Genomic DNA, 21,782 nt, shown 5'->3' with positions numbered 1-21,782 from the left:
CAATCAATCAATTAATAGATTAATTTTTATAAGTTTAACTATGATAAAGAAACATTGGTTATTATATGAATAATTATCGTCATAAGATTATTTATGAGTAAAGACACATTTATAAAGTTTTTTTTCCTTTAAGGATCGGAAGAGACGAACAAAACTTTCATTTTAAGAGCTGTTTTAGCAGTTGTTATATGAAAGGGAGACATTGTTACTAATGTTGCATCAAGCGGCATAATTGTTTCTCATTCAACATTTTCTATTTTAGTACAAATGAATCAACTTTACTTGCAGTATAAAACGAGACAATTAGCAAAGTTAATTATTAAAACAAAATTAATTATTTGAGATGAAACACCAATAATAAATAAATAATTATTATACTGAAGTGGACATAATATTTTGAGACATAATATATTTTTTCAACAATGATAACTTAAATTAGACTTTTTTTTTTATAGGAAAAGTTATAATGTTTAAAAGATTTTATACAAATACTTCCTCAAATTCTTAAATAATCTTTACAATACATTACCATTAGTGCATCATTTATTTGGAGGCATTACTACCAAGTCTTGACATTAATAAATAAACACCAAATTAATTAAAATATTGTTTTCCTACTAGATATAACAAAATTCTTACATCTACCTATATATTGTTATTTTTTGTTTAACTTTAAACTTAATTAAAAATACTTTAAGATACAAACTAAAATTAATAATATAATATATAATATGAAAGTATGATAATAGAAATTAATTTCTTTTTTTAATTTAAAGTAATTAACCTACATTTAATTAATAGAAAAAATTATTCTGAAAAAGAAAATTAATAAACACATCAAAGTATATTTTTAAGAATAAAATAAAATGAAGTTCATATTAAAAAAACACATGAATGAATATGAAACCTCACTAGTCAGTGTTCACGCTCTTCCTCCCTACTCTCTCCCTCGTCTCGTCGGCACCTCCTCGCTCACCACCCTCGTCTCCGTCTTCCGCCGTCAAGGATTTGTGCCGTCAACTTCAGCACGTCGCTGCATGAGCGACAACGAAACCCTAAACACGTGAACGTCACAGCACACAAAATCTCCTTTACGGATTTGGTTTGGTGAGGTAGGCTATTTACTCACTACTATTTTGTAGTTTTTCTAGCTCTCTCATTGTAGCTCTGTGCTCACTGCTATGATTTCGTTTTTATTTTTCATTTCTTGTGTTCTATTTGAAGATTGGGGTTTTCTGTTGAAGAGTGAGTTGGGATTTGGGATTTGGGGAAAGAGTTAAACCCTTCCGAGGCTTAGCAAATGTATGTTATTGTATTCAGTTTGTGAGATATTCAGAGCTGGGTTTTCCCAACCTTTGCTCAGAGCAACATTCCAAAAAGGTTGTAACAGTGGCATGTTATGATTAAATGTTTTAATAAAGCAAAAATACTCAGCATACTCGCTGTTTCTCTTATTAATTTGATTGTCAAAATGTTAACTGTGAAAAGGAGTGGGTGGATGATAGATGACATAGTCTCTGCTGAATTAGTTATATTTTGACTCCTTGTGTGTAATCTACTTTGAAGGGGGAGGGTTGAGGAAAAGTAGGACAATCAGAGCTTAATGTGAGATAGCATGTTATAGATAAAGCATATTCTTCAAACTTTACCTTTCAAACTTTTTGTATGGTTTGTTAGTAGTGGTCAATAACAGATTGGTCACTAAGCATAAAAAGGAGGTGGCGTTTAGAACTTAGTGTAATATGAACTATTGTTATGCATGAAACACATGTTGGATATGAAGCCACTAATGTGCACTGTAAAAATGTATTCAGAAGCTTTGGCACAATCCTTTTACATTTTTAAAATAATATTCAGCTGGATTTTGCACTGTTTGTTGTTGTGTGAAAAAAAACAGTGGATATATATGAATTCGTATTTGTCATGAATTATATTTTATGGTACCAATAGCTAAGAAGGTCAGATAGGGAGATCAACACTAAAATTAGGGTATATCATTAAAATTTTAAATTTTTTACATTGACACAACATGGATTTATGCTTCTGCTTATCATCCAAGTGCGCTAGAATTTTGTTGCTAAATACTATGTGGAAGATTTATGCTGGAATGAAATCCATTTTGTTGCTAATAATTATTTAGAATCAGAGAAGAGAGGTTTAAACTCTAACCACTTGGTAGAAGGAAGAGGCCTTTTAGTACATGTCAAGAGCTGAAGTTGCTAGGTTAGGCTCCTAAAAAATTTCTTTATTTTTAACAAATACGATTTTCTAATTTCTATATTAAAATTGGAGCTAAGATCAGCCCAGATGTATAGTGCTTGATTCTTGTTATTCTGATTTCTGAACATTGTTCTGGTTTGAACAGGCTCAAAGTAATCTAGCAACCTAGCAAGGTTGCCACTCACTTGCCCATAGCAGTGATTAATATAGCTGCCCACGAGAATAAATTTTAAATGATTGAGAGAAGTAGAAACCATCTTTTGATACAATTTAAAAAAAAATAAAAATAAGAAACATTATATGAAAGACTGAACATTGAAATTAATTAGGACCAACCAACCTTTTTTTGGCCTTATCACGTGAACTAGGTAGATGCTCCTCATTACCTTGTCTCAAAAGCCTCTATTTAGCTGTGGTAGACCATAATAAATAATTAGTGTCAGTCAACTTTTGTTGAATAATTAGAAAAGACCACTAATAATAAAATGAATAAAATGCTCTTTGATTAGGGTCTCAGGCTGAGATTTGACCATTTTGACTGAAGGAAAGTCAGATAAAGTAACATGCTGGTATGAAAAATTTACTTCTTGGTAGTCAATAGTTGTGCATTTTTTGGCCGTTTTCTCTCGTTTCTTGAGTTATCCTAAATGTGATTATTAGGTAAATATGTGCTCTGCCTTCTTGCCTAGTTTAGTTTTGGGATGCGTCACAATAATCAACAATACCTTTGTTATTTTGTCTTATTGTATAACACAATAATCAAAATTTGTTTTATATACAGGTTTTTAAAAAAAGGGTTTAGAATTTGGATTTATGAATAGATTTTCTATATTAAAGAAGTAAGGTTTTAAAACAAGTTGAAAACGGAGTGAATTTGACCAAACCGTTTTAGGAATGAAATGGGTTGATTTTGAAATTTAACATTATAAGTTATAATTGGTCTGTAAAGGGATTTGGTTTTGTTTTATGCCAAACCTATTCATGCCGACCACCACTAACTAAATTCTATTGAACCTTTACTTTCTTAGATGCTTTTTTTGTGTGGTTTTATGTGTACTCTTGACCCTTCTCTGCTTGTGTTTCCTTAGATATGACATATTGGCAATTTATTTAATTTTTCTGTCCAATTATTTTATTTATTTGTAGTAATATTTGAATTTAATTGTGTAGTCTAAAATTAAGTATTGTTTTTTTATCCTTTCAGTTGGGTTGGAATCATGGAAGTGGAGAAGGAAAACACTGCATCGACTATTACTGCAGAACCATCTTTACCTGCCTCTGATGGTCAAGATACTATTTCGGATAATGCATCTCTACCCCATTCAATACAACCTGTTATTCCACCGGTTATTGCTCCTTCTGTTGTTCCTCCTTTAGCTCCAATTCCTGCAATTCCTCCCCCTCGCCCGCTGGCACCACTTCCAGTTCGGCCACCAGTCATTAGGCCACCCGTGCCACAAAATGGCAAGGTTGGATCTAGTGACTCTGACTCGGACAATGATGACTCAAATGGAAGAATTAACCAGGGGACTGGGGAGTATGAGGTATCTGAGGAGAGTAGACTGGTGAGAGATCGGCAGGAAAAGGCAATGCAGGAACTCATGATGAAGAGGCGTGCAGCTGCACTTGCTGTTCCTACGAATGACATGGCTGTGCGAGCTCGGCTTCGGCATCTTGGTGAGCCAATAACTCTGTTTGGTGAGAGAGAGATGGAGAGGCGGGACAGGTTGCGGATGATTATGGCGAAGCTAGATGCAGAAGGTCAGTTGGAGAAGCTGATGAAAGCTCACGAGGATGAAGAAGCTGCGGCTTCTGCTCCAAAAGACGAGGCTGAGGAAGAACTGCAGTATCCTTTTTACACTGAAGGGTCAAAGGCTCTCCTGGATGCCAGAATTTATATTACTAAATATTCTTTAGCGAGGGCAGCATTACGGATTCAACGGGCACAAAGAAGAAGGGATGATCCAGATGAAGATATGGATGCAGAGATTGATTGGGCATTAACGCAGGCTGGGAATTTGAATCTCGAATTCAGTGAGATTGGAGATGATCGACCACTTTCTGGTTGCTCCTTCTCAAGGGATGGAAAATGTCTTGCTACCTGGTATGTTGTTGTTGCTGTACAGCTTAAGCCTGACTTTGTAACCTTTCTTCCATTGTGAAACATTATAATCTACTACAGATTTTTTATTTATTTTGTAGTTCTCTGACTGGAGCTTCCAAGTTGTGGAGCATGCCCAACATAGAAAAGCGTTCCACCTTGAAGGGGCACACAGAACGTGCTACTGATGTTGCTTTTTCTCCTGTTCATGATCATTTAGCAACAGCCTCTGCTGATCGAACAGCAAAGTATTGGAATGATCAAGGATCACTTTTGAAAACATTCGGGGGTCATCTAGACCGTCTTGCACGTATTGCCTTCCATCCATCAGGGAAGTACCTGGGCACTGCTAGTTTTGACAAGACATGGAGATTATGGGACATAGAGACAGGGGAGGAGTTGCTTCTTCAAGAAGGGCATAGTAGAAGTGTGTATGGTTTGGCTTTCCACCGTGATGGATCATTAGCTGCATCTTGTGGACTAGATTCTCTGGCTCGTGTTTGGGACCTCCGAACTGGAAGAAGTATTCTTGCACTGGAAGGTCATGTCAAGCCGGTAGGAGATTAAAGACCCCATGGTCTTGCCATCTCTCAAAATCATGATTTTACACTTAACTTTAAGGCTGACTATGATTGTAATTCATTTTGAAGGTTCTTGGCATCAGTTTTTCACCTAATGGATATCATCTAGCCACTGGTGGTGAAGACAACACATGTCGGATTTGGGATTTGAGGAAGAAGAAATCCTTCTATACTATTCCTGCTCACTCCAATTTAATATCACAAGTTAAATTTGAGCCACAAGAAGGTTACTTTTTGGTAACTGCCTCATATGACATGACTGCTAAGGTATACATTCTATTTCTACCTCAAACGTTTTGTTCAAGTGAAATTTTAAGATTCATTAGTTGTTTATTTTGGTTTCAGTATACTTATTTATATTTATATAGAGGCACCTTTGCATGGGTAATTGGTTAGACTTATTTATATTTATGTTTTAACTGTAGGTTTGGTCAGGCCGTGACTTTAAGCCTGTGAAGACACTATCTGGGCATGAAGCAAAAGTTACCTCTGTGGATGTTCTTGGAGGTCGGATTTCTATCTTAGAAACGAATTACACATCCATCGCTCTGATTCAGATATCATTTTTCTCTCTCTGTTATGTGCTATTTCGTTATGTGATTGATGTGTCTGTTTCACTGCACCAGTTTCCATTCCACAAATCACCAATGTGAAATTAAAATCTAACTAATGGGTATTTTAAAAGACTAATGATATATCTGGATAGTTTGTTGTAGTGAATTGATTAAATAAATTATGTGTGGCATTGAGTTTAATGGGTACATCCTATGACAAATTGCAAATCTTGTTTGTATTTTGCCGAGTTTTAATCCAGCTGGGGACATTTTTTATGTGCTTCAGAGATTTTTCTTCTGCGTTCATTCCCTTCCTACATGCCATAAAAAACGTTAAAGGGAATGAAAGGAGAGAGATGGGTTCTCTTATTTTATTATCAAATGTTAAAGGATAGGACTTCATCAATTTTAATGTTTACACACTCTTGGTAAGTGACATACAATAAGCCTTTCACAGAGCGTAAAAGTTTGAACCTAAGGGTTCTTTTAGAAATGTAAGGATCAAGTCTTTCAGCTGATAATAAAAGTTTTTTTTTATAAATTGTTTGTATGCATGCGCTTCTGTATCCCCAGTTTACAGTATTCTGATTTTAGCATTTATTATTATTGTTTGCAGATGGCGGCCACATTGTTACCGTCTCCCATGATCGCACCATAAAACTGTGGTCCAGCAATACGACTAACGAACAAGCAATGGATGTTGATTAAGCCATTTTGATGAGATGCAATTTCTCAAAGGACTTCGGTGGCCCAAATTAGATTCATCATTTTTGTTAGAGACAACATCTTAGCATGACTGTGTTGCTTGGATGGATTTTACGTAATCATACATTACATTGAAAAAATACGTTATTTGCAATTCCAGTTGATGTAGCATGAGTAAATAACTAAATATTCCTTCATTTCAATGTAGCATCCGGTTATTTGTTTTCTTTCTTTTACGTTTTTACTTGTAAAACACTATACCAGTATGCATAAACACATTCACAGATAATTTAGTTGAAAGGTGCCGCCATTTCGGTTGGTGATTTCCAAAACCAAAAAAGTACGCTGTGGCACTGTTATAAATGATCTTGTTGAAGGATTACATAAGAAAATGTTAAGTTGTTCGATGTCTGCAGAAAAAATTCAAATGGTATATTTCTTTGACTTGGTTTAGTACACAACATTCAGATAGTGAAAGAAATTCGTTCACCAAAATCTATGCCTATTCTCACTAAATTTTTCTACAAAAATGGTTATACAACATTATCAGCCAATTGCGTGGTTTTCATTCATCTTTTTTGGGTTCCACTTCGTGATTTCATTTGTACCAACCGGCAAGGAAATACCTTAGCAAGAAACAGAAACCGCACGCTATAGCCTGTCCAAAGGGGAAAAGAAGAACATAAGTGCAATGATAACTATAATAGTTGTTTCTTTTTCATACTGAGATTGTGATAAACTGCATGATTAACTATAAAGTGATTAGAATTTGCTCTTGATTAGAATTATCACTATCCTGCATTTTTTTCCTCTAGTGTGTAATCCCATAATAGGAGTCAAGTGCAACAAAACAAATCAAGTTCACCATTGTCACCATGAATAATGCAAACAACCAAGTTCAACACGGAAATAGACAACAAAAAAGAAAAATGCTGGTCACAAGAATAAGAAGAGGGAATCACCTGGAAAGCAAGAAGATAAATACAAAGTGCCTTTTCAGATTTCGGGCCTAAATTTCTTAGGAAGAAGTTAACGAGTGTCCCATCATTTGTCCCAGTCAGTAGTCCAGTTTTAGGGTCAAACCTGAATGAGTTAAGGGTCCATGAGTTTCAACCAACAAATACAAGAGGGTAAGATGTCTCAACCATTCACTAAGACACATTTGTCAATCCCTACCTTGGCAGTCGATGACGTGGACATGGAATATAGCCAGAAAGCTGGAAGAAAACATATTTTATGTCAAACATGCTCACAAGAGTTTTAAATTATCACAAATTAAAAATGTCAATGGAGATTCTGTTAGTGACAAACCTGGGGAAGTGACAAGAGAAAATTCAAAACTTGGGGTAGGAAGAAAATCAGGAGTGTTTCACTGAAGCAAATATAATAAAATTATTTCAAGGAAATCAATAATCATAGTAAGGCAAGCTCATAAACAGAAGCAGCAAGGATTCATAAAAATGTGCTATCATTTAGCAATGTACTAAAAACTTAAATTGTAATGATTGAAATGGATCAAAAAGTCACATTATTGCAAGTTTTCTGTTCTAAGTTTTATACTTTATTCAAGAACCATGTTTATTTATAAATATTTCATGGAAAAGGTTTCAGGAGGAGTCCTAACAGAAAAATAAAGTTATTTACTGAGGAGGGAAAGATATAATCTTTTTTGATTGTTAGATATCCCACATTGAGAAGTCAATTTTGTGAAGTTATTTCTAACATGAGTTTATTTATTCTAGCAAAATTTGTTGGAATTATCCACCATGGGACCGCTATCGAACTATCCACATATATCTAGTCTCACATTCGAGATGTATTGCTCACATTAACTAGAGATATAGTCAAAATTATAGTATATAAGTGAAAATATCACCTTACAAGCCGGTTTTGTGAAGTTTAATAAGGGTTAAAGTCACTTTCTAATAAAAATGAAATTATGAATATAAACCTCTCACGTTTGAATGGAAAATCCCCACCCTAGAGTTAAATATCATTTGCTATTATATATGGTAAAAGTACACCTAGAAGGTTATTATCACAAGTTCAACAAGTTATTGTTAATTATGATTGAAATGAAAAAATCTACAGTGCATTTGTTGGCCTTTTAGGTTTTATGGAAATATCATACAAAGTGAAAAATGGTAGGTTTTCTTATAAAACGAGGCAAAATTATTCACTAAATTGCTAATAGAGAAATGAAAAGATTGAAGCAAGACTGAAAAAAGGAATCATTTGTTAGAAAGTTTCAACAAATGAAAATGAAGATCACCATATCTATTGTTCCATTAGAACAGAGTAAGACGGGAGATGCAAGGTAAGAATATACCTAAAATGGCCTAAAATACCAATCACGGCCATAGTCATCCCAGCAAAGTATGTATATGTATCACCAACAAAAACTGAAGAGGGATACCTAGAACAAGAAACAGATTGTGAGTAAACTACTCTTGATCACGTGAAAAAAAGTTTCAAACAAAATGATAATGTTACATCAGTGAGTACCAGTTGTAAGAAAGTAAGGCCAAAGAGGTAGCAAGCAAGGGCTGAACTAAGTAAATAGAGAATGCATGTGCTTGCTTATATTCAGGATCTGTTGATGCTCCAATTTGCATAATATTGTGTATCAGGATCTGCATATCCACACCATTACTAATTTTCATGACCAATGTGGATTATGTTAACTATTACATACAAGCTTTAATACTTACAGCTGATGAGATAACCACCGTCTGCCCAACTTCAAGGCCATTTAATCCAGCATGTATATTGATGGAATTTGTGCAGAAAACAGCCAATAGCCCCATATATAGTTTATATATCCATCCTGCCTCATGAAACAAAGCCAAAATAGTGAATTTTTACAGTAATAAGTGACTTCTACAGTATCATTTGCATAAAGGTAAAGAGAGGTTACCAAGATCCAAAATCTCTATCCCAATGTGTGCGACAAGTGGCTTTGGTATAACTATAGTTGTGTGTCCAGCATATGCCATTAACAAAGGAAGTGCAGCAATTGATGGGAGTAGTAATTTTCTGCTCTTCACATCAACATAAAATAAAAAACGAAACTATTATAGCATTAGTTAACAAGCACAAATTCATTCAGTAAGCAAATTGTGAAAACTTCTATACTCACACTCTCCAAGGGACATCAAGGACATCATCGACAAAACCCAGCAATGTCATGAAACAGATGCATGCTAATGCTGCATTATATTCAACAAGCCACTGCAAAATCAAAATAGTTCATAAGTATAGCATTACTTTCTTCTATTGACATTAGAGTTGAACCAAATACTCAGATCTACCATTCACATAATTCACATTATATACTTACATTTGAATCTGCTGTGAAATTAAAATACTGAAACAAGATTGCCACCACCAAGAAGACAATACCAACGACTATACCTAATGACTCAGGCCTGCAAATAAAGAGGTTACAAAGTCAAAAACTTACTACCAAAAAATACAAAACAAGATTTCTATACTTTCTATGCATACATGGCATAAATACATAATGTATATAATACCAAAATAAATCTAAGTTAAGGTTTTGTTCTCTACTTCTCTTTTTTAACTGCATTTACAATGTAATGTAATAATCTTTCCTCTTACTGTCTTTAATTTAACTTTTTCTTCTCCTTCTTTGCATCCAAATATTTGCCACAGCATATTAATCAATTTCTTAAACTAAACCATCAGCTAAACTACCCATTTGCTGGTCGTGACATCCTCATTCTCATCACACGTTTCCACTTAAAACCTAAACTGAAAATACCAAGTTCAAGAATCCCATTGAAAAAAAAAAAAATACAAAGGATAGATAGCAAAATCAATTCTACAAATCAAATTATAGAACACAATCGGTGTGTCTAAAACTCATTCATCCGTACTTTTCACTTTATGAAATGTAAGAATTAGTCTGGTAGATAGCAAAATCATAAAGGTCTCAGAACAATCCAGAGTCTAGAAGAGAAAGCATTGTGCTAGAGAGCATCAACTTACAAAACAATCAAATCCAGATATATTTATTGAACATTCCACGAACAACAAGTGCAGGATCAAAACGGAAATCAATGATCACATGGAACAAAACAAATTCATATAAGAAAGCAAAAAGCTTATATCTCAAGCTGAAAATTCCCTCCCAAATCCAACCAAACGTTTCAAACACGATTTTTCATGAAAAATTTAAAATGAGCTAAGAAAATAAAAAATCCAGGTAACCCACCTCGATTTATAAAAAAGTAAAAAATACCCAGATCTCGAAATCAAAATCCAACCAAAACCCACTTCGTAAAAGCAAAAAATAAAAAAAGGGAGCGAAGAAAAGGACTGACACTTTGACATTTCCCTGAGGGGTGCCCTTCTTGTTGATATCATAGCCAAAGAGATTCCGCTTCTGAACGTATCTGGACGCGACGGGGATCATCTTGACCGTCACGAACAACCCCGCAAGGCTCATTCCCGCATTGATGAGGATCGATCTTCGGAGCTCCGGTTCGATGGGGTAGTAGTAAAAGAGAAGGTACAAGTAAGGGAACGCCAGGAGTGAGAGCTTCAGAAGAAGACCCCATTTGGGAGGCGCAATTGGAGGGTCTGCAAGGTTCGGTTTTTCTTGGGGTTTGTTCTGTGTGTCTTCCTTCAGCACAGAAGAAGAAGGTTCAGAAGAAGAAGAGAGTCTCTTTCGTGCTCCCATTGTTGGGTTTGTTAAGGTTGTTTTGTTTCGCAGGTTCAGTGCTGATCTTTGTTTTGAAGATTCGCTACGCTAAATATTTCCTTTTTGTGTTTTTTCTTAGTTCTTTCACTCTCGTCATGCCACCAATCACATTTTGCCAACTCATCACCAGAGGCCAATCTCGCATTTTACTTTTTTAATAACTTTAATCTATTTAACTATTATATTAAATTTATATTTATAATTTCAAATTTTGTTGACGTTTTATTATGGATTTATTTGGTATATATATTGAATAAATTATTTCATTACATTATAATTAGTTATGGGTTAAGTTATACAAACTATTTTTATCTTTTACGTTCTATTTAATTTGATCATTTAATTTTTAAAATTTTCAATTTAGTCATATATATTTAGAAAATAATTTAGAATTTTTAATAATTTAAAATGTTAAACATTTTAACTTACAATAAAATAACACATTATTTTAATCATCCTTATAGTTATATTTATTATAAATTTAATATAATTTATTTATCTGTCATGGGCTTTAATCATATAAAATAAATATTTATCTTATAAAATAGACTAATAAAATATTAAGAAACAAGGACTAAAAATCAATAGTTATGGGCTTCACAAAGTTTTAGAATCTCTCATTGTTCGGTCATTCACAGCATCAACTGCAAATAACGAACACCACCTTTAACCTCTCTTTTTTTCTCTCTTTCAGTACATCGCAACCCAGTAACGTTTTAGGTACATTTTCTACCCTCTCACTTCTTTTACTCATTTCACTCCAATCTTTTTCCCCCCTTTCATTTTTCTCCAGGTTTGTGCCGTCACTAATTGTTTTTGCTACTGCATGCTATGTGTTTGATGAAAAGCTTGAGTGGTTCTGTACTACATTTGGTCTCGTACTATGTAAATTTTATTGTTCGTTGCTGGTTTTTAAGTTAGGAGCATGCGTTTCTTATATATTGCTTAGCCTGTTGAATATTGTGAATCAGTTTTCCTTCCTAGATTTCTACCCGTTTCTTTACTGGTTATTACATATTTTTGTCGCTTTAATTCCAACTTTTATCTATCATTGCATCACTGCAACAAAGGGACTCTCTTTCCTCTGTCAGCTACAAGTACACGCAAACTACACACCGTCCAAAATTTCTTCTATGTCTATAATGCTTATAGTAACGTTTCTGGTAGCAACATGTTAGTTCTTTTTTTCAGTTGTATAACCGTTTTCCTTTTCTGGGCTGGAAAAGGTTAAACAGCAGGAAGTTTACTGCCAAAAACGTTCAACACTATGGCGACTGAAACTGACTCAAGAGATAGCTCTCTCACTTTGCTCAAACAAGGAGCGGAAGCAGTAAGTATAACTGTAAACTGTCTCTGGATTTGTAGAAGCAATTAAAACCTACCCTCTGCACAAAGTTTCCATCTTTCTTCTTTTATTGCTTCACCCACCTTAAAGTGCAATTGATTTCTACCTTTTGTGTAAAGTTTCATTTTTTTTCCGTTTACTTGTTTTGCCCATCTTCTTGGATTTTTTTATTTTATTTTATTTATGAACTCCTGATTTATCTTGTTTTCCAAATTCTTATGCCTCTTTTATGTGCCTTTCTGTAGAGGGTTTTTGAGTCTTCTTTTGTCGGAAGGAAATGTGTTGTCAAGGAGCGCTTCTCAAAGAAGTACAGGCATCCAACTTTGGATTCTAAATTGACACTCAAGCGCTTAAACGCGGTTAGATTTAGAAAAAAAGTTGTAATTTCCCCCAATGTGCATTGTTTTTTTGCTTTTCTTGTTTCACCGATGTGGTTTTGGAGCAGGAGGCAAGGTGCGTGACCAAAGCAAGGAAACTTGGGGTTTTTACTCCCGTGCTGTATGCTGTGGATCCTGTGTTGCACACTTTAACATTTGAATATGTTGAGGGCCCTTCAGTCAAGGATGTATTTCTTGAATTCGGGTCACGTGACCTTGGTGAAGAGAGTCTGGACAACATTGCAACCCAAATTGGTCATGCAATTGGAAAGTTACATGATGGTGGTCTTATTCACGGTGATTTAACAACATCAAACATGTTGCTCAAGAAGGGTACCGATGAGTTGGTGAGTTCATTCATGCCTTCTTAGGCATGAGATGTCTAATTATCCTCCATTCATGTTATGCTACCTGAGAAATATTATCAATGTGTTACAGTAGCCAAATCAATTGTTTGTAGGTTCTTATCGATTTTGGTTTGAGCTTCACCTCTACTCTACCCGAAGATAAAGCTGTTGATTTGTATGTTCTCGAAAGAGCTATTCTGTCAATGCATTCTTCGTGTGGGAATGTGGTAAGCCAGCTTTTCCTTTTCCCCTGACTTCCATTCCATAGAAAATCAAGGAGATGAAAACAGGGTTTTATTCGTCTGTTTTGAGAATTTGAATTAGAACGCACTCCAAAGTCAGCAATTAATAAAATATGGCATATTAATTTTCTTAAGCATGCTCTTGGTTAATATTTTAATTAAAGAAGATAATGGAACTCTTCTGCTTGTGATCTGCCTTATGACCAATCACCAATAAAGGCTTTTTCTCTTTCTTGTTTGCTACTGTTGGCAATCTGGATTTTATCGTTTGTGCACTGAAGTTGATTTGGGCAAAAACTTTAGGGCATAAATTTAGCTCCTCATTTGTGAGAAGAGTGCATCAGGTTTTGCTGGGGGTCCAAAGAGGCTTATTGAATAGGATTAACTCCTCCTCAACGATAAATAATCACATTTTCCTTTTTGCCATAGAGGCTTAGATTTACTTAAACTAGCCCAGAAATTTATGGCATTCTAGTGAGGGGGACTGAAGCCTTATTTTTCTACAGATAATCAATTCAGTGTTATGTTAATTTTGGATTTTGTCTGGACAGATGGATCGGATACTTGCTGCATACCGCAAGTCATCAAAGCAGTGGTCATCCACATTGAACAAGTTGGCACAAGGTTAGGTCCCTCGTATACTTGTATAAATTTAACTTATTTTCTTAAACACCTACTAACTTCCATACATTTTAACAACTTGTAGTGAGGCAAAGAGGGCGAAAGAGGACCATGGTTGGATGAAGCTTTCTCAAATTGGATTTCATTATTGAGATATGTAGAAGGGAAGACAACTAGTGAATGTTATTAATGTAATTTATCTTTATGTTCTCTATGTTCATGAGTTTGATTATACATTGTCAATAGAAAACATTTTTATACGAACGTGTAATATGATTCTGACGATTTTACCATGTTATCTTATTCATTAATATGTTGAGGTGATAAGATAAATTATGTCTGAAATGATATTTTACATTTATATAATGAGTATAAAACATTACCATTTTTAGTTGACATTGTTTCCTAGGTATCCAAATAACAAACCAAAATTGTTTTGGAACTATTCTGGTTGCTTGTGTTTACATGTACATGTCTAAATCTCAAAAAGGCTTTGCTTGTTAGTTGATACTATAATAGGTGACTCTTCAGTGAATAATGATATGCAGTAGAAAATTGCATTCCGGAATCAGTTGCCACATAAATTTCTTTTTAAACAAGAAATACCATTCATACTGGACAAGTTTTGAGAAGAAAACATTCAACGATAATGAGCATTTTCTTTCCGCAGAGGCTACTTTCTATTTCACTATACATTTTCATGCTACAGTTTTCCCACCATTAATTTCTGCGCATTCTATCATTTCTTTGGACACTTCCATAAGGTGTGTTCTGCAATTCAAAATCGTGTTCACTATTCTCCTTCATTAAGGTGAGTTCATTCATTTTTTCCTTATTGGTTTTGCGTTGGAGTTGTTTTGAGTATCCTTCCAGCACGGTTGATTTGTAAAATTTCTACAATCCAAGATATCGTTGCAATCTTCCAATTTAAATTATGCAATTTAAAATGCATTTTTAGATGCAAAAATACATTTTCCATTATACAATCTAAAATGACAATTTATGTTATTTTTGTACAATCTAAAATGATTGTTCATGTTAATTTTATCTTATGTTGTTTAATTTTAATTTGAAAATATATTGCTACAACAAAGGGTGACACTCTTAACTAGGTGAGCAACAGACTTCCGACCTCTCACATTAGAGGCTTTAGGGTGACCTCTCCTACAAATGGAGATCATAGATCTATCTTGCTCACCAGGTTGAGAGACACCACCTCTTATTTTAGTTATATCTGTCCAAAGTAAAACTAAACAATACAAAAAAAAAAAAAGCAAAATAAAACAATATAAACTTAAGATAAAAGTAAAATAAAATACCATTTCATGTACAATCCGAAATACATTTCTTTTTCATATTGCACAATCTAGAGTGTACTCCTCAATATAGAAATATTTCGCATTGGAGGATCTGTAATGATATCTCAAATTGTATAATCTCGAGGATCAGCTTATTTGGAAGGATCTTCAGACGTTTATAAAATTCCTTCAATTAGAATATTTGAAACACAACAAAAAAAATTCATGAGTCATTCAAAGGCTACCACATCTAACACTCCTAGACTACTGCATATTCTATATTTTGTTGCAAAATCAATTTTTTTTTCCACTAATATAACAAGACTAGATTCCCTGTTCAAACTTCTGTTAGACTAATCAAAATCATAGATTGAGCAAGTACAAGGATTGCAGGTTTTTCTAAGTTAAGATAACCAGACAAAAAAGTAGAAATCCCTGCTTGCAGTGTATATATAGGCTTTCCCATTAGCAACATTCGCTACAAGCTAATACACTGTTTGAATTGCAGAACTAAAACTTGACAATAAGACCAATGGGGCAATGATCACTACCATTCACATCAGGAAGAATGTATGAATCGTGAACTTTGTCAGCAATGGATTCTGAGACGAGGAAATAATCAAGACGCCACCCTGTTTTAATTTCGAAACAAGTCATTGAGAACAAAGAAAATTTCAATGAAAAACATTCAAAATTCAGAATAAGGAATTTCTCCATTTCATTACACTAATCTAATAAATACACACACCATTACCTGTGTCATGGATGTACTTCCTCAAAAAGTAATACTCATAACATGCTAATTCAAATTAGACAAGCATACAGGCATGAACTTAGAAATTATTTTCAGAGAAACTGTAAAGACCCGACCGGGGTGTGTGTCTGTTTTGGTAGCTGTTCAGCATTTGAACTAAGGAAGAACACAACCACATCTATGATGCATATATTTATTCCCAGAACAGAAGTTGACAATTGGAAGCCCCTGCATCTCTTTCGGATAATATTAGGAAAATCTTATTGAATGCAATTATCAGTGAAATTGTGGAATATGTACAAAAGGGTAAGGCGATAACTACCATGATGTGACCACGCACTTGTGCTCAAATAAACTCATAACACAGTCAAGTGACAGATATTAAAAGGCGAAGTGAATTGGAATCATACAACATTTTTATTAATTAATATTTACAAGTAGTGAAGTATACAAATCAATTTTAGTAGTGTTCTATAAATACCTCTGTTATTCTTGCGCCCACCATGCCGATAACCCCAATAAGTATATCCAATAACACCAGGGTGCTGCCTTCTAAAGGTATCTACAAATCCCCTAGATAAGAAGTTTGTTGCAAATGATTTCCTCTCTTCATCTGTAAACCCAGCACTTCTCTTGTTACCCTGTGGATATAAGAAATTATCAGTAGAATTAATGCTCTTGGCACTCTTACGTAATTCATTAGTCATGATATTGATAACAGACAGATTATTGATTTAAATTCCAACTAGTCTTTATTTTCAACATATTCAAATTTTCAAATCGAATAGCCAACAAGTTTGGTGTAAACATTTATGAACCTCGACAAAATTGGCCCAAAATGGTTATGGTCTCGTTCTCACTAGAGACTAGTCAGAAATGGAACGTGGAGTATTAGTTATCATCACATCAAGCTTCTTAATTTAATACATACTCAGTCCAACTTTTCATTAGGACAAATTTCAAACAAATTCTAAATGAATACACCCAAATTGCTATTAGATTAGCTTTATGTAACTTGGATATGCCTAATATTTCAAAACTAAAAAATCATTTTAGATAATAGGATCCCACCAGGTGACTCAGCCAACACCTGTAACTATTTACATGCACAGTTGTTCTCTCTAAGTAAATATTAACTTACGTAATAACAACATTTGATTTCAATTTTTAGCCAACCATAATCAAAAGATTGGACTATAATTGAATTCAACGCATATTAACAACTTCTTGATTACTTCTTGTTCTTCTAAATCCAGTAATTTCTATCTACCAACAAGTGCTTGGTTTTGTTGATAATATTTATTTACTAAGGTTTAAACGAGATACACAGTTTTTATGGAGAATATCAAATCTGAATAACTTACAGCAGGGTTGTATATGTCTATCTCTTCATGAGCACAATTTAGATCACCAGTTAAAATTACTGGTTTTGACTTTTCCAATTCCTGTATCCAGCAGAAAATGAATCAGGAATCCTAGTCATAGATGCATAACAAAAGAATTTCAATAAAATATTACTATTCCTTCTGTGAAAAGCATATTTACCCGAAAAGAATATCAGTAGTGACCAAAGAAAAAAAGGGTATATACAACATAGGACATCAACCCGCTCTTTAATTTTATTTATCAAGGAGCGAACTTTAAAACTAACTCAACCTCACAAAACCAACTTCCAAGGTAAGACTTGCACCCACATATATACTATAGTTTAACCATATTTCTAATTGGCATGGGCTCTCTAACATTATTATTACTATTATTATTATTTTAAATAAAGTGATACATTCCATTTCCAGCATCAACTTCAATATTTTGAGCTTAGAGAACAACACTACTAGGCCTTTCAAATATAAAACTACTAGGTAAAAGGAATAATAGAAGATGAAACAAGAAAAACCATGCACACCATGCTTGAAGAGAAATATATATATACAGCAACGCATAAAGCTTTATCCTACTAGGTGAGTAAAAAGAGCCACGCATACTTTTATATAATTGCTGAGAGATGGATCCCATTCAGTCACCCTGTAAGACTGGAGTCAAATACACAAACATTAGTTGAACAAGGATGTATTTTTCATAATGAAATGGGTAATAATATATAATATAATATAATATAATAAAAGAAAAGTAATTTAATACAAGTACCAGTCTTTTCAAGCCATCTCCAGAATTAGGGATGTATCCACATATCAAATAAAATGTATCAAACTCAGCTGTCACAAGTCTACCCTCACTATCATGATCAGATATACCTAGGCCATATCTAACTGAAAGGGGCTTTATCTGCCAGAATTCAACAATATTAGAAAAATAATTATTAATCTGAGCATTACTCATGCAATTTAAATATGAGGATGTAAATGGTTAGCTTATTAATAGAATGAAAATCATGACAGATGTGAAAAATAGTATTTAACTAATATTACTAAAATAGGCAGCAAGAGTTTCACCTCAAATTTGTACAAAATCAAAACCACATTTCCAAAAACTTTACTCAGAAAAATGTGTACAACTAGAGCCGGTCCGGTCTAATCATTTTTTGGGCCCATGGCAAAACAATAAATAAGGGTCACCTATGCATACAAATTTTAATGATTACGTCCACAGAACCTAGAAAAAGATGGAGGTTGTTTAATGTTTAGGAAGAAATTCAACGTCCAATTGCCCATATTAATTGGAGCTTTAAACTATAGCTTTAAACTTGAGTTGAGATAGGAAAATGGGAATGAGAAGCTGAACAAAAGTTAAGAGTGCATAATAAACATAATTTCTTTTAAATATCAAAGCTAGCCATGGTTTGGGCCCCTCCCATTCACGAGCCAGTACAGCAGAACACCTCCAAAGTACCCTCAGGACCGGCCTTGTGTACAACTCATTATTAGATGAAATTTATGCAGCATTAAATATTAAGTTGCCATGAAATTTAGCTTGATTAATTGTACAAGGACTGTTCCCTACTACAAACAGCCTTTTCTTCTAAATGTAGGATTAAAAGTTTCCATTTAGCATGAAGAGGCAGGATAATCACAGTCAACATACCCTTGAGATAATTGCTGTTCCAGAATAACCAAGCTTAGAAACACTACATGTCCAAAAGCTGTTATCATAGCCATCTATTAGACGCTGTTTAATATCCTCAATATCCTTCTCCTGTTAGCAAAACCCCAGAATTCATAAATAGGAGAGACATGAGCACCATCAACATTCATACAAACATTAAAGTGTGTTTGGATAACACGTAAGAAGCAATTCTATCCCACAAAATCATGGTGATACCATGCAAAAGTTAGAAGCAACTATTTGTTCTTTACCTTCATGAAAAAATAATTATTTCTCACCATGAAGCTAATCCAAACACACTTCATCACAGTTGATAGATAATAAAAGAAAGCAATGGAATAGCTTCTCACGATTCACATCCTTCAATATTTTCAAATATACATTATATGCCATTCTCTAGGAATACAAAATCAATTGTTAGCATAATTCTGCAGCAACCTTCAGAGTTTACATAATTTAACTACAATATAACGCATGAAGCACTTATAAACCAGCACAAACAAAAAAAAATGAACTTTGCAGTTATTCTCTATACACGTCTAGCAAAACTGAAACATAGGACTTTTGGAAAATATAACTCCGACTGAGGCAAAAAAATGACTAATATTCTACCTGCAGCTTAGTCTCTTGCAAACACAATATATCAAAGTCTTCCCTTTGGGCAAGTTGAAGGGCCGAGAATCCTTCAAATTTTAGCAATGCTCTCAATCCATTGACATTCCAAGACAAAAGCTTGACAAATTTTGTATCTTTATCAAGCGGTGGTGGTCTCATTGTTCTAGGATTATATGCAATCCAACCTTTTTGAGGTTTCTTGTGGGCAAGAACTGTCCATGGTTCAGTTTGAATGGTAGCTGTACTGATTTCATCTGACTCTGCAACAATGCTAACAATATCTGTAGATACTTTTCTCTTTGCCCTGGAAGGCTTAAAATCTGCTGGAAATACAAGCCCATATAACATTGATCTTTAGTTGACTGAGCAACATTTGAACCAAAATTTAAAATTCAGAAAAATAGTGTTAAAAAGTATAATACAACATGTTTTTTAGATGAAGAAAGTTAATAACTCTATATATTCTATTCTACAACATTACCTGTGTCACCATCTGATTTTGAAGAAACTTTCTTCTTGATCGCCACTTTGACAGTTTTTCTCCCAGATTCAGATTGTTTTAACCTTTTCTTACCCTGTTTAAGTTCAGATATCTCTGATGTTTCATTGAAATCATCAACATGGTCTTCATCCAATACCCTTTTAGCCTTCACTTCTATAGAAGTATTTTCAGCAGAAGTTAATAGCTCTTGCTCTTCTCTTATATGAGAATCTTGTTCTGTACATCAAGAGACCTTCTAAACATTAGAATTACACAACTTGAACTAGTTTCAAAAGAGTGACACGAAGGTTAAGGATTAAAGGAAGCGACTGTTAGAAGAAAAATAATTGATGTTGAAACAGAAAAATAAAATCTCCCCAGAAACAGTAAAAGCTGAGATAATGCTAAGCAAAATGTATACCGAACATGCTACTGTCCATGAAACTCTTCAAGGCAGACAAAAGATCATCTTTACGACCTTTAGCAGGGACCCTAAATCTCCTGAGATTTCAAATCATTGCGAAGATGTATATAATAAAAAACATTGCATGTTCATATTCTAAAACAAGAAGAATAGGTAGCTACTTGGTAAGGAAAAGACCAATCTGCTTACTTCAATGTTTTCCGGAGTTCCTGAACAGTCATTGTGTCTACTATTGTCAGGTCATTTTTTAATCTCTGAATCTCAACGGAATAGATATTAACATCATTCTCCTACATCATCAATTTATAGTGAAAATCCAAAAAAAACTCAAAGTAACATGACAATGACAATGTTACTGAAATATCAATTAGACCTCAACAACAGCATGCTTCTTGGAACCAGGGTTTGCTTCCAACCCCTTAAGCTCCATATCCTTCTTGCCCTCAACAAATGGTGAAATTGGCTTAGATGAACTTGAAAAGGATCTTTTGGACCCCATTGCTTTCACAGTTGAACAAACCAATACAGTAGCATTCAAATGCTTCCGAAACACTGCAACGCTACAATATTCTTAGTCAGTTCAGGTACCCAGATGAATTTGTATTCAGTTTACATGTTCCAGCAAATGTGGCACATCATTTTCAATTTATTTAACAAAACAATTAAAAAGGGAATAATAAAAATGTAACCTTTCCAGTAAAAATAAACAAAATAATATATAAACACACACATTAATTCACATGGATTTTGAAAAGTGGAGAATGAAGAAGAGGCACGCGCAAAAGAAACCTGATGATATTGATAGAGGTGGTAGAGACAAATTGCAGGAGTTGTTTCATGTGAAATACAAGCGAAACAGAAAGAAAGAATCGCCACTGAAAATTGAGAAAGGGCACGGAACTGAAGAGAAGAAAGAACAAAGGTAAAAAAGCAATTTGAATTTTCTTTTCTCTGCAAAATTATGTTTTTTAATTTCTAAACTTTCACTTAATCATATATTCATACCTCATTTAGTTGTTTGATTTCATAAAGTTATGGTATGGTAATTATAATTTTTCTTTTGGTAAAATATAAAAAAATTAGATGTTTGATATGATTTTAAAATATTTTTTGCAAAAATTAATAAACTTATAATATACACAGTTTTTTTTGTCAATGGAGCGAATTAGATTGTGCTTTTATTTGGATATTGTAAAATACAGTTTAATTACATTTTTATTCTATTATTTTAAAAGAGAAAGGAGTAAATTGGATTATAAGTTTATTATTTTTATCCTATTGTAATATAAACATAGTTGAACACATGTTACTTAATATTAACTTAACCT

At 33.8% G+C, this 21,782-nt stretch overlaps 4 protein-coding genes across 11 annotated transcripts; 2 read left to right on the top strand and 2 right to left on the bottom strand.

Annotated features, from left to right (window-relative positions):
- Positions 1–875: 875 nt before the first annotated feature.
- LOC137830533 (U4/U6 small nuclear ribonucleoprotein PRP4-like protein) lies at positions 876–6,388 on the top strand. The gene is made up of 6 exons (XM_068637947.1): positions 876–1,112; positions 3,425–4,324; positions 4,423–4,876; positions 4,972–5,169; positions 5,328–5,409; positions 6,073–6,388. Exons 2-6 carry the CDS (start codon positions 3,438–3,440, stop codon positions 6,162–6,164), a joined length of 1,713 nt encoding a protein of 570 aa, XP_068494048.1. The 5' UTR covers positions 876–1,112; positions 3,425–3,437; the 3' UTR covers positions 6,165–6,388.
- Positions 6,389–6,572: 184 nt separating this feature from the next.
- Positions 6,573–10,935, bottom strand: LOC137830534 (uncharacterized). The gene is made up of 11 exons (XM_068637948.1): positions 10,508–10,935; positions 9,502–9,589; positions 9,301–9,392; positions 9,079–9,197; positions 8,873–8,988; positions 8,667–8,794; positions 8,491–8,577; positions 7,473–7,533; positions 7,338–7,378; positions 7,124–7,244; positions 6,573–6,819 (listed from the first exon to the last, which is right to left on the bottom strand). Exons 1-11 carry the CDS (start codon positions 10,864–10,866, stop codon positions 6,760–6,762), a joined length of 1,272 nt encoding a protein of 423 aa, XP_068494049.1. The 5' UTR covers positions 10,867–10,935; the 3' UTR covers positions 6,573–6,759.
- Positions 10,936–11,463: 528 nt separating this feature from the next.
- On the top strand, positions 11,464–14,152 carry LOC137830532 (uncharacterized). 3 transcript variants are annotated; one of them, XM_068637944.1, is made up of 7 exons: positions 11,464–11,607; positions 12,114–12,217; positions 12,478–12,591; positions 12,678–12,956; positions 13,070–13,183; positions 13,750–13,822; positions 13,905–14,152. In XM_068637944.1, the coding sequence occupies exons 2-7, from the start codon at positions 12,155–12,157 to the stop codon at positions 13,940–13,942; spliced, it is 681 nt and encodes a 226-aa protein (XP_068494045.1). In that variant the 5' UTR covers positions 11,464–11,607; positions 12,114–12,154; the 3' UTR covers positions 13,943–14,152. The 3 variants fall into 3 exon arrangements, with proteins under 3 accessions (XP_068494045.1, XP_068494046.1, XP_068494047.1); XM_068637945.1 differs by having other exon boundaries at positions 11,471–11,607; positions 12,079–12,217; XM_068637946.1 differs by having other exon boundaries at positions 11,590–11,680.
- Positions 14,153–15,446: 1,294 nt separating this feature from the next.
- Positions 15,447–21,417, bottom strand: LOC137830531 (DNA-(apurinic or apyrimidinic site) endonuclease, chloroplastic). Of its 6 annotated transcripts, none has more exons than XM_068637941.1 (12): positions 21,244–21,417; positions 20,828–21,006; positions 20,644–20,744; positions 20,452–20,531; positions 20,031–20,267; positions 19,547–19,869; positions 18,914–19,024; positions 18,020–18,157; positions 17,857–17,904; positions 17,236–17,316; positions 16,353–16,512; positions 15,447–15,749 (listed from the first exon to the last, which is right to left on the bottom strand). In XM_068637941.1, exons 2-12 carry the CDS (start codon positions 20,951–20,953, stop codon positions 15,628–15,630), a joined length of 1,527 nt encoding a protein of 508 aa, XP_068494042.1. In that variant the 5' UTR covers positions 20,954–21,006; positions 21,244–21,417; the 3' UTR covers positions 15,447–15,627. The 6 variants fall into 6 exon arrangements, with proteins under 6 accessions (XP_068494042.1, XP_068494038.1, XP_068494040.1 ...); XM_068637937.1 differs by having other exon boundaries at positions 19,547–19,872; positions 20,828–21,014; positions 21,244–21,398; XM_068637939.1 differs by having other exon boundaries at positions 19,547–19,872; positions 20,644–20,741; positions 20,828–21,014; positions 21,244–21,398.
- Between the last annotated feature and the right edge of the window lie 365 nt (positions 21,418–21,782).

The sequence above is a fragment of the Phaseolus vulgaris genome, chromosome 7 (genome assembly GCF_000499845.2).
Source record: "Phaseolus vulgaris cultivar G19833 chromosome 7, P. vulgaris v2.0, whole genome shotgun sequence".
Classification (NCBI taxonomy): domain Eukaryota; kingdom Viridiplantae; phylum Streptophyta; class Magnoliopsida; order Fabales; family Fabaceae; genus Phaseolus; species Phaseolus vulgaris.
Note: the sequence above shows the minus strand (reverse complement) of the source record. Positions and strands in the feature narration are given on the sequence as shown.

Coding starts and splice junctions, on each gene's coding strand:
- LOC137830533 (XM_068637947.1), top strand. CDS start 3,438: ATGGAAGTGGAGAAGGAAAACACTGCATCGACTATTACTGCAGAACCA. Junction 4,325..4,422: donor GGAAAATGTCTTGCTACCTG/GTATGTTGTTGT, acceptor TTTATTTTGTAG/TTCTCTGACTGGAGCTTCCA. Junction 5,410..6,072: donor CTCTGTGGATGTTCTTGGAG/GTCGGATTTCTA, acceptor TATTGTTTGCAG/ATGGCGGCCACATTGTTACC.
- LOC137830534 (XM_068637948.1), bottom strand. CDS start 10,866: ATGGGAGCACGAAAGAGACTCTCTTCTTCTTCTGAACCTTCTTCTTCT. Junction 9,393..9,501: donor ATTTCACAGCAGATTCAAAT/GTAAGTATATAA, acceptor TTGATTTTGCAG/TGGCTTGTTGAATATAATGC. Junction 7,245..7,337: donor CCACGTCATCGACTGCCAAG/GTAGGGATTGAC, acceptor TAACTCATTCAG/GTTTGACCCTAAAACTGGAC.
- LOC137830532 (XM_068637944.1), top strand. CDS start 12,155: ATGGCGACTGAAACTGACTCAAGAGATAGCTCTCTCACTTTGCTCAAA. Junction 12,592..12,677: donor CACTCAAGCGCTTAAACGCG/GTTAGATTTAGA, acceptor GTTTTGGAGCAG/GAGGCAAGGTGCGTGACCAA. Junction 12,957..13,069: donor AGAAGGGTACCGATGAGTTG/GTGAGTTCATTC, acceptor AATTGTTTGTAG/GTTCTTATCGATTTTGGTTT.
- LOC137830531 (XM_068637937.1), bottom strand. CDS start 21,293: ATGAAACAACTCCTGCAATTTGTCTCTACCACCTCTATCAATATCATC. Junction 20,268..20,451: donor CATGGACAGTAGCATGTTCG/GTATACATTTTG, acceptor CTTGATGTACAG/AACAAGATTCTCATATAAGA. Junction 16,513..17,235: donor TAGACATATACAACCCTGCT/GTAAGTTATTCA, acceptor TTATATCCACAG/GGTAACAAGAGAAGTGCTGG.